The sequence below is a fragment of the Stegastes partitus genome, unplaced genomic scaffold (genome assembly GCF_000690725.1).
Source record: "Stegastes partitus isolate 25-593 unplaced genomic scaffold, Stegastes_partitus-1.0.2 Scaffold10, whole genome shotgun sequence".
Lineage (NCBI taxonomy): Eukaryota > Metazoa > Chordata > Actinopteri > Pomacentridae > Stegastes > Stegastes partitus.
In genome coordinates, this window is record NW_007577741.1 from 1,676,899 (window position 1) to 1,688,325 (window position 11,427).

The 11,427-nt window shown below is 43.0% G+C and overlaps 1 protein-coding gene across 1 annotated transcript in view; it reads right to left on the reverse strand.

Moving 5' to 3' along the window:
* Positions 1-10,484, reverse strand: part of uba7 (ubiquitin-like modifier activating enzyme 7) — a 35,228-nt gene extending 24,744 nt beyond the window's left edge. The window contains exons 1-17 of the mRNA XM_008286156.1: positions 10,312-10,484; positions 10,049-10,217; positions 9,277-9,411; positions 9,046-9,152; positions 8,876-8,966; positions 8,480-8,612; positions 8,209-8,306; positions 7,982-8,131; positions 7,733-7,897; positions 7,511-7,615; positions 7,322-7,402; positions 6,755-6,910; positions 6,073-6,238; positions 5,764-5,960; positions 4,455-4,519; positions 2,788-2,998; positions 188-262 (exon numbers count right to left, since the gene is read on the reverse strand). Coding sequence (XP_008284378.1) covers positions 188-262; positions 2,788-2,998; positions 4,455-4,519; positions 5,764-5,960; positions 6,073-6,238; positions 6,755-6,910; positions 7,322-7,402; positions 7,511-7,615; positions 7,733-7,897; positions 7,982-8,131; positions 8,209-8,306; positions 8,480-8,612; positions 8,876-8,966; positions 9,046-9,152; positions 9,277-9,411; positions 10,049-10,217; positions 10,312-10,358 — 2,151 coding nt within the window. The 5' untranslated portion in view covers positions 10,359-10,484. The remainder of the gene's footprint in view (positions 1-187; positions 263-2,787; positions 2,999-4,454; positions 4,520-5,763; positions 5,961-6,072; positions 6,239-6,754; positions 6,911-7,321; positions 7,403-7,510; positions 7,616-7,732; positions 7,898-7,981; positions 8,132-8,208; positions 8,307-8,479; positions 8,613-8,875; positions 8,967-9,045; positions 9,153-9,276; positions 9,412-10,048; positions 10,218-10,311) is intronic.
* Positions 10,485-11,427: the final 943 nt, after the last annotated feature.

Genomic DNA, 11,427 nt, shown 5'->3' on the forward strand with positions numbered 1-11,427 from the left:
CTTTCATTGTCCATATGCATCTGCAGCTTAGATAAGAATCCATTATATGGTCAGAGTGAGGAAGAGCCGCTATCAGAGCAGATAAAGGAGGAATGTGAGTAACCATCACAAAATACTTTCGCATTTTTCTGTCATTCCCATCTACTGGCTGTATGTCAGGATTGTATCGGAACCAGATACTACTCACTTTGTTGGCATCAAAGGTCAGTGGGTGAGGGCATCTCTTGGATCCAGACCAGAAGGGGAGACCAGTAGTGGTTACCTGGAGAGAGGGGCAATAGAAAATTCCTTGATCACAATTATGCCATTATTAAAGTCATTAAAAGAACTTATTGTCCGTTTATATTCTCGTTTAAACTGGCACAGGTCACATAGCTCAGTGTAATAAACCTGTGACAGCCACCGTGAGAGCTTCACCACAAGAGGCCAATGTTATATTCTAACTGTAAATTCAGCCACATAGTTACCCCAGTGCATCAGTGATTTCCTGATCAAACCTCATTGGGTCCTTCAGTCTTCCCGTGGCACAGCCAGACTAATGTTGTTATCAGCTGTGTGTTGACTACACAATTTGTATGTCTGATAACGGAACAAAGGGCCCGAGAGCTTTGATGTTGCCAAATGGTCCATATGTTGAGAAAGAGAGAGTCTCGTACTGCTGGTGCCAGTTTTCACTGCAGGGGGGCTTTCTATAGCAGCCAAAAGGCATCGGCAGCAGTCCTCTATTCAGAATGAGGCTTCAGATGGTTCAGGGGCAGAACGGAGCAATGACGTGTCTTTAAAAAGAAGAAAAAGAACGCTTCATTTAAGAACGTATTTGGTGCTTTTTCTGGCCATCCGAGGGCCTTTCCTTAGTTACACATAAATGCACTTTGTGAAATCCAAACTTTATTTATTCATTTTATGTCCTCACTGTTTTGTACCTATCTTCTATGCCGCCTGTTGTGCAGGCCGTCATTGTAAATGTGAACGGGTTGTCACTTGACCTACCTGCTTAAATAAAGGTTAAATAAATAAAATAAATAAATACCAAATTTGAATTACAATGAAATACTTATATGCAAGCAACATCTAGCTGTTCTAGATTACAAACTATAATACAGTCACCTCAAACCACATTTTGTTTTATTATCTGCTGTGACTTTGTGTAATTTTATTTCCACCTATATGTGATTTTGGGAAAAAAAAAAGAAAAAAAAAAGAGTGGGGTTTTTATTTCATAATCAATCAAACATTTAGTCTATAAAAATTTCAGAAATCCTGATTTAAGCAAAATTAATACAAATTAACCCCAGATTTGATCTAAAAGGAATCTATTTGGTCTCACGATTAAAATAAAACAAAACAAAACAAAACAACCCCCCCTTTTTTTTTAATAATTAGAAATAAGAAAAGAAAAAAAACCCTCACGATGTTAATTAAGTGACAATTCTGTCACACAGCCTTCAATAACTTAAATGATTAACCAGTGATTTACATATTTCTTTGATTGACTGACTGTATATGAAGAGTTCATTTGCAAAAACAGATAACTCCATCGTCACAAACCTTCAGAAACTTTTCCATCGTCTACCTGAGACAACATCAATCAAACTTCAGTTATCTCTACTTTTATCATTTCTACTGAGTCAAATCCACTCAGCTTAAGTTCGATTGATATTTTCTCAAGCAAACGACAAAAAACAAAGTTTTCTGAAAATCTACAAAAATGGAGTTATCTGTTTTTGCAAATAAACACTTTATATTTACAGGTTTCAGTTCTTTACTTTAGTCCGAATTATAACACAAAGTTTGCCTCTATAATCTGACGTCCTTTAAATCTCTAATTTCATCCGTGTCATTTACTGACTCGTCACTTCTTGTACTTGCAGACTAGAGCTTTGGATAAAGATGCTGCCACTTTGTATTTGGTTTAAAATCCAGTGAAAAATCCACTTTATAATGACTTTTAACACACATTCAGCATGAAGGTTGACAACCAGGACAGTGGCTGTTTTGCTAAACGTGTGGTCAACTGTGGCCGTTGTGTACTGGTATTTGTCAGCTCAGTTTGTGACCGTTCAGTGACATAAACAGGCTTATCATAGTTCCTCAGAAAGTCTGTGGTTAAAACTGACTTTCCAACAGAACAATGAAACTTTACCGCTTGCACAGATAACTAGAACAAAACCAACCACGGAAGAAAAAAAGGGAACCAAACTTACAACGGCGGTGCCACAGACTTTCAGTATCGTGTGTTGTGACTACGACAAAAATGCTCTAATATTAAAAAATAACAGCAGCACCAAACACTGCACAGAGGATGGACTTCGATCAATGTTCAAGACGTGGAGGGAAACGTTTTGCTAGGCGGCAGATTCACAACCCTGCAGGCCGGTTACTGGACTGGCTCTGGGGTTAGCGAGGGTGTGTCTGGGTTGACACTGATCCGTGCCCCCCCAGGTGTGACGGCAACATGTGACATCACTCCGTCTGCATGCTTCAACAGACTGCAAGCCCTCAGAGCCCCTCAGAGATATTCATCAGCAGGGGCTTTGAGTGATTCGGGTTACAGACGAGGTTAATAGCGGTCTCTGAGCCTGGGGAAATAAGCTGCAGTGGTGAAATGTGTAAAAATGCACCACTAAATGGCATTTCTTTTATGCAAATACCTCACTGCAGCGTTTATTAGACTGGTATGCAAAGACCTCAGATACACAACAGTGCCCCTTTGTGTCCATAAAAGATAATTACACAGTTATGATATTTGGCTTTAGGGAGACATTAGAGGGAGAGTTTTCCTTTTACCTCGTCAGAAGGGAAACAGTGCAGAAGCTGACGGATATCGTTGTTATAGAGAGTCTCCCACTTGCGACGTGCCCAGCTCACACAGTCCTCCCATCGCTTTGGACGCTGTCCTCCAGACTCCATGTCCTCCAGGCTGCTCCAAACCCCTCCGAGAATGTCCAGGGCCTCAGCGTCTCCGTGGCCGAGAGTCCGCTCTACAAACGCCGAATCTCTGCCGGAAGCAGTGCAGCAAGTACTTTAGAGGATAATAATCACTGGCAGAGAGACAACAGAATAAATAAAGGTGTAATATGTGCTATGCATTCTATAATTAGCAGATCAAAAGCTTTGATTTGCTATTTGTGACAGTGCTTGGCAGACATTTCAACTGTGGAAACAACATTTGACCTGGAAAGCAGAAATCAGGAAGTTCCTACGTGGAAAAAAAAATAAAAAATTGCCGCTCGTATCAAGCACACAAGAGACCGGCTAAAAACATTCTTGTCTGTTGGAGAATAGTCCTGGTAGTGACTCAAGAGGGGAATTTCTTTGACTCTTGGCTTTGGACTTTTAGGGAGGGAAGTGTTTAGTAAGCTTGTAATGTACTGGTCAGAGCAACTCGAAACTAAAAAGTTCTTGTGCCACTGACCTGCGCCAGCTCAGCGTACACCAGCCTGGAAAATAAAAAGAAAAAGGGGATGCGCCTCCTCTGCACGCATTTACCGCTGCACATGTCTGAACAGGAACATTTAAAGCATAGTTCTGCTTCGACAATGACGCAATAAAACCTGACTGTTCCTTTCCACAACCCTGTTCACGCTGAATTAAAATGTGCTGGACTATGACACGTAGCTGAGCAGTTCCATGACAGCAACCGCAAAAGTTTTCTGTATTTCCAAACACATGATTTCCTAACATCAGCGTAAGAAGAGAAACCTTAATGGCTCCGTTAAACTGGCATTTCTGATCTAGTCCCGTTTTTTTTTGCTTCTCTGTACAAGACAAGTGTATCAGTGCAATGAGTGGGGATTATGTCAAATCTCAGCAAAACAAACAGAGACATTTTAAAACACGTCTGGATTAGGAGGGCTCCGAGACTCAAAGCTCAGACACGGTGAGGGCCTCCAAGCTCAAATCCGTCCCTGATGATCTCTCATTACATTATAATTTGGTCAGTGTTTCATGGTAAGCACATTTTTGCATAAAATAACAAAGTCCAGTCCTCAGAAATTATTCAAATCTTACAATTATAAACCAAAAAAAGCCCTTTGAATGTACTTTTTTTGGCAATAATTATACATTTTTCATTTCTTTACTTGTTTTCAAACCAGATAAGCCCTAATTAGCAGAGAGAATGCATCTATTATTAGTAGAAAACAGCGTTGGAGCTGCTGTGAATGATACATTACACAGAACAGACTGTTTATGTAATTTTTACGAGGCGTTCGCTGCTACAAGCCAACCACATGTTTTCCTGTTTATAAAGCAAAATAATGAGCTTCAGCCACTTCATTAGCGTTTGTAGGCTCGCTGGAATGCTTTGGAAGAGAGTGGAAAAGAATTGTAAAATGAGAAAGTTAAGTGACAACAGATTTGCACCAGAGCGGCGAAAACAGTTCCCCGGGTTGGTGGAGCCAAAACGTGTGATGGAGGTGAAGGCGGATCACATGAGGATGGCGTCGTCTTACCTCAAGAAGAGATTCACGTTTTCAGGCGTTTGTTTGAACAGTCCTTCAAACTGGTCTCTGGCCCACTGAAACAATTAAAATGCCAAGAATTGCGTAGCTTCAATAAAAAAAGAGACTTTTTATGCAGTACAAGCAAATACTGAACAACCAGAAGAAGACAAACCTCTGGACCACCGTGGAATCTAACAGAACAGAAACACATATGTCATTTTAACTCAGGGATCTCCAACTCCGATCCCAGTGAGCTACTGTCCTGCAGGTTTTAGACGTTTCCGTACGGCAACACACCTGACTCACATTAATGGATCATTAACAGACTTGTGTAGAACTTGACAACAAGCTGTTGGAGATCCATTCATGTGAGTCAGGTGTGTTGCAGTAACGTCTAAAACCTGCAGGACAGTAGCTCATGAGGACCAGAGTTGAAGATCTGGACACTGTGGAGCTGTGGAACAAAATTGGTTATTATTAAAGGCTGTATCTCAATAACTATTGGATGGATTATCATGAAACTTGGTACAAACACGGAGGATGAATCCTACTGACTTTAGCGACACCCGGACATCAAGTACATAAAGTGAAAGTGTTGGCAGTGAAACGTCTTTACAACAGTTGGATGAAACTCCAGAGGGTCACCAAAATGGCTGAGAAGGTCATTGGGTGCCTTCTACCCACAGTGAAGGACCTTCACGGCTCTTTCTGCCTCAGGAGAGCCAACACCATCCTGAAGGACTCTGCCCACGCGGGACGTTTCCTGCTCGAGCTACTGCCATCAGGCAGATGGTACAGGGCCATCAAACCTGGACTCGTAGACTGTAGAACAGTTTTTTTTCCAACTGCTGTCAGAGCCATAAATCTTTTATATTGTATGTAGTTGTTTACAAAGTTCTTTATAAAGATACAGTTTTTTGCACTGAAAGGACTGCACCTTACTTTTCGTTGTACTCGTTGCCATGACAATAAAACAAATCTGAATCTGAAATACCATGAATTTTGATCCAGAACAGAACAGTCCCATCAGCCTCGGATGTATTTTGTATCTTGTGCTAATTAGCAAATTTTGGCAAAGTGAAAAGTGAACAGATGGATAGGAAAAACTATATCTGTTAAACATCAGCATTCTGCGTTTTAGCTTTCTGTGTAGCTGAGATTTATGCATCACGAACAGAATGAAATTGATCCCCTGAAATACTGAACATTTTAAACATTTATTTATGTTAAGCAGCTGCAGGGACCTTTGGATGTTATTCAGTGGGAAATTATTATCATGCATTTATTATATAACTCACACAAGCTGACGGTTTTGTACCTGCAGCGTGTGCTCGATTCGGTGAGGGAAGTTCTTGAGAGTGCACAGTGGGATGGCGTTACTGGAGCTCGATTTGGCCGGTCCATAGGACTCCGTCAGGTGAGGCACCACCACCAGAGTGTGACCCTTGCTTCCAAGAGTTCCTCCCTCAAGCATCGGCTTGTGGTGCTGAACGCAGCGTCCATCGAGGTAGACCCCTGGGAAGCAAAAATAGGAATTTCATACTTAAAACTGCACTTTGATGATCACCTACAGGTAAATATGTGCTGTGAATTCTGCAGCAATAAGGTGAGAATAAAGCGTCCTCACTGGCTTCCACATTATCGAGAGCTGCAGCCACCCCATCGAGACCCATGAAGAAGTTGTAATCGTACACTCCTTCACTGTCGGGGTCCAGACGGTTCTGATGAGCGGTGATTTTCACCTGTGGGTTCATCTCACACACTGCTTTGGCTGCAACTTCCGATTTAGGTTTCTGTTTACAGACAAGTGAGCAAATGGGCGATGTGTCTGGGAGATAATGTGTGTGAGCAAATCGGACAAAACAAGATGAAAGATGAAGAAAGTGTTAATTCATTCACTATCAAAATATAGATTTTTATTGGACCTTTATGTGAAGACACTAAATTCAGAGCATCTCACTCGTCTCTATTGTATAACAGCAGACTCAGCATTGCAGCTGAGTATTTGTTGTCAACATACCCTCTAGCTGCACTTCACCGAGTTACATAAGTTGTTTAGGCACTGCTGGTTGTTTACTCAGGAATGAGAGATCAACACTGATACACTCCCAAAATAAACTACAAGGCAAAACAATCACAAGTGATGTAACCAGGCGGTTATGTGTAATCTGACACGAGCTTTCCCAGACTGTCAGGATACCTTCACCTGCCCATTAGTAAAGTCCTTTCACCACTCCACTTCACCAGGTCCAACTATGGTTCTGCAGAACTGTTTGCTGCAGAGATAATAATACGTTGTGTTTTCTCACCCCAATATCCTGAGACCTGAACAGGAACTGGCGGTTCAGGTTGGATCTTTCTATGAAGTCCATGTCTGTAATGGTGATGCGTCCCGTTTCTCCAGCACCAAGGCCGATAAGGGCAAAGTTTTTAAGAAGCTCGCAGCCAATAGCACCGGCTCCAACCTTGAAAATGACAAGAGGCACTTTGTATATTAGATAATGCAACTTGAGTAAATGTCATCAACATAAAGCTGTTTCAGAAAACTATTCATCTATTGTTAACACATCTTTTCACTCTCTGATGCATCGTGTGCAGTTTGCAGCGCGATAAAAGAAACACACATGCTGTCTCCCAGCCGGTAAACAACAGCAAAGAATAACACTGTTGAAGGAAACAGAGAACGGGCTTGGCACTGTTAAACGGCCCCTATTTCCAAGAGGTCAGCGCTGCCAGGAAATGCCACCTGAATCGCAGCCGTTTCCTGCATGTGCCATCATTAACACCAGACAAGATCAAAGGAAAACACAGATGGAGTTCCTGCGTTCCCGGGCAGAGTGTGCCCTCTGTTGGACAAACATCAGATCTGTCCTCACCAGGAAGTAGTTCAGCCTCTCCAGCTTCTCCTGGAACGCCGACCCAAACACAGCAAGCTGTCCGTCGTACCTTGAGGCTTTCTATCAGAGAGAAAACCGACAGCAGGTACATCGCATGTTGTTCATATCAGACTGTTTGTTTGGTAGTATGTGAACGATTTAATAAATGAAGAGAATCTTTAAACACACTGCTGAGAACGAGCTTTCTTCTGGTCGATCCTTCTCTTCGGGGAGGCACTCCAGAGCGTCGAAATACAGCCACTGCTGAAGAGGTTTAAATTTCCCACTACATGCCTGCAGGAAGACCACAGAACAACACAGCTGAGCTAAATCCTCCAACCAGTGTGAGGGTATTTTGTGACAGCAATGCTTGATCCAAATGATGTTTCAGGTGCTGACTCTGGCCTTCACCTTGATAACCTCCTGAGCAGCCAGACCTCCGATGAAAGCGTTCATAGGAGCCAAGTCACCCCGAGCTGTGTAGGACAGGCTTCGCACCGCAGCCTCATCCAGGTTTGTCAGCTGTGCCACTTTATTCAGCTCTCTCACTGTGGCAAGCAGGGAATCTGCATCCGACTGTGTAAATGATCACATAGAGTTGAGAAGTGACAACCCAGTAAACTGCTGCACTGATTGCAGGACACATACGAATCAACAGACCTGAGACCAGGAGCGAGGGAGCTGCTGCTCTTTCTTCACGAAGCTATGGAGGGCCTGGAAAGCCAAGTGCAGGGTCTGATGGCGTGATATTTTTCCAAAGTCGTTCATTGTCAGCAGCTGGTGGTCCTGTAGAGCCTCGGTCAGCGGTTTCTGCAGTGGATGTTGTAGTTATTTCATCTGTAGCGGTTACACTTTTCCCAAAGCTAAAGTTAGAACAACATACTTACAAAATGTACGCGGCAGGACTGTTTTACTTCGGTCACCACTCCTCCCCGTTTATACTCAGAAAAGGCCGAAGTGTCACCGATGCTGAAGGAGTACGAGCCTGGTGAGACAGTAGTGAAGAAGAACTCTATTCATAGCTGTTAAACTCTACCGTGGTGCTCCTCAGAGGTTGAAATTGTCATGAAAAGAATTCCACATGGAGGGCAGGAGCGTTTATTGCAATTCTCAGCAATCGAGGAAATAAAATGTAAAAGACAAAGTAAAGCAACTCACTGAGGAATTTGATCTCCACGGGGCCGATGCTGTTGAGCTCCGTCATGCCTTGGACTTCGGAAAAGACAACTTTAGAGCCGTCTTCGAGTCCATGCTTCTGGTCATCCGCACAGACCACCACTCCAGGATTGTCCTAAAACAAAGACAGCCTTCAGATCTGAAAGAAATATTCTAATATAATGTTCACCATTTTGTTCAGGAAGTGTAGATGGTAGTAAAAACGATCAGCGTTCGCTCTAGTGTATGCTTAGGTTTCCTCAAATGACAACTCTGACTTAGATGAAAGTGTGAAAATTTGCCAAAACAACGGTAAGCTGGATAAAAACGGTTTAAATATTCTGTGGATGGATTGGTTAAAGATTCTCCTAATAGGTCAATAACATAAGAAGACGTTACCTTGGAGATGTGTTGCACCATCACTGATACAGGCGTCTCTCCATCCTGGTCCAACACCTCAAACTCCTCCCCAAAGTCACAGAACAACTGACTGCAAAGGAACCACAGTGTTTTCACTTCCTGTGTTCTTACTTAATTTTATTTAAGGGATTTTTGTTTCACCCACTTACCCACAGAGTCCTTTGGTGTCTGCCACAATGAACTTGATCCCCTGTGAATGGCAGAGGTCACCGAAACGCTTCTGATCATCCAGCGAGGAGTCGGTGAGGACCACCACCTGGATAAACGACAGCGAGCCTCCTCTCAGGGAAGTGTTTGGCTTGTTGTGTGTGCAATAATCTCATCCTTCATGGATATTAACATAAAGTCCTTCTGCGTCATTCGGACAAACTATGTTGTACCTGGAATTTCTGAAGCAGGTCCTCGTCCAGCGGTCCAGTGTGGGCCGACACGAGCACATGTGGGTTTAAGGCGGACAGCTGCTGCAGGCAACACGTCGCTCGATTCTGACCAAGATGGGATTCCTTCAGGAAAAACTGGTGGAGAAAGTGAAACTACAGGTTGATGAGGGCCACCTACTTGTTGTTGTATCACACAGTCTGAAGCTGGTGTTGCTCATGAAACAGTCAAGGTTCACATCATCCATAATGAGGAGTTTGTTGTGAACGTTTTGTCAGCTGCTGTGTCGCTGCAGGTCCACGACTTACATCAGCTTCACAGTTACAAGGTGGTGTGTTGTGCATAAGTGAAAGTGAAAATACTTCCTTTCATTAAACGTTTTTCAATAAATTATCAACGTTATTCTTTCATACTAATTTTCTTTATCACAAAAATACACATTTTTTTCCTCAGAATGATAATTACATTGAGACAATTTATTTAATTAATTATTTGACACCTAATCTAAGAGTGAAATAGTTAAATATTAAAGTCAGATTATGTTGTGCGACAATAGAATTTCTACAATGTCATCCCCAATCAGACAATATTTTAAAAAAGAACAGTAAAGTATCTCAATAATTGCACATCTTTTGGATTAAGTCAGGTAAACAAGTTCCAGCAGGAACATGTTTACTTCGATGACAATCTGTTACATCAGACACACCTCTGACCTCATTTTTGTTTGTTTGATTGTTTGTTTGTTTGTTTATTCAAACACCCCACCATCAGTACCTGGGAGGACAGGTCGGCCCACGCTGTCTGTCCTTCATCCTGGACAGTGACAGACTTGACTCCGGACAGAATCACATTCTTGGCTATCTCCACTCCCAGACCTCTCATCCCCGCTATGAGCACGCTGGCTGCCCCCATTCGGTGCATGGCCTCGTGACCCAGAACGTACCTGTGCAGGTAACCGGAAGTAGATCTGTGGGTCAGTTGTCCAAACAGAAAAACGGATCCCTCAGAAAAACAAACGCGTCCAGATTTGTACTTACAGCTGTCGAGAGTAGAAGCTTTCATCGATCTGACCGCTTCCTGACATGTTGCACCAAAACTGCTTCCAAACTGAAGTGTGATCTGAAGACCGGATGAACAGTTTACTAAAAACAGACCGAATCCAGGCCGAACCAGACACAGGAACAGAACGCAAACCGGGTGTGACTGTCAACGGGGTTAGAGTGTGAAACAACGCATTTCACTTTCGTTTCTATTCAATCCTGAAAGGTCGGTTGTTGTGCCAAGAAATAGTTTCCGTTTTGGCCGCTAGAGGGCGCCACAGGACTGTTGAATGGAGATACAACCACAGCTTCTATGGAAATACTAAATATTTTATTGCATTTCCTGCAAGAACTTCAGTTTATTTGTTCTCTCTTTATGCAAAGGTGTAAATGAAATTAAAATAAATGTTAGAATATATTTTCAGATAAGCCTTGTGGGTTCAAGTCCAACCTTTGGACACCACTTTTCAGAGGTTTCCAGTCCCACTAAAAGATGCCTGCTCGATTTGTCAGTCAGTATGCACATGGTTTGACACAAGACGGCTGTTTTCACATTCCTCTTCTAAACCTATCTGACTTTAAAAATAACACAAGCAGGATTTGAGGACTAAATGTTTGGGGGGCCATTTACACAGCTATTCTCAGATTCTCCAGGACTAGATATAGTTACAGTACTATAGATACCTGGGTGTTCACCTCAGCAACAAACTGGACTGGTCACATAACACAGAGGTCCTGTACAGGAAGTCGTCTCCACCTGCTGAGGAGACTGAGGTCCTTTGAAGTGTGCCGGACTCTGCTCAGGACTTTCTATGACACCCTGGTGGCATCTGCTCTTTTCTATGCTGTGGTCTGCTGGAGAGCAGGGAGCACAGACAGGGACAGAAAGAGGCTAAACAGACTGGTGAGGAGGGCTGGTTCTGTCCTGGGCTGCTCCCTGGACTCCATAGAGGAAGTGGCTGAGGGGAGGATGTTAGCAAAGCTCACATCCATCATGGAAAACCCCTCTCACCCACTACATGAGACTGTGGGGGCTTTAAGTGGCTCCTTCAGCAGCAGACTGAGACATCCATCCTGCAAGAAGGAGCAACTGCAGGTCATTCCTACCAACTG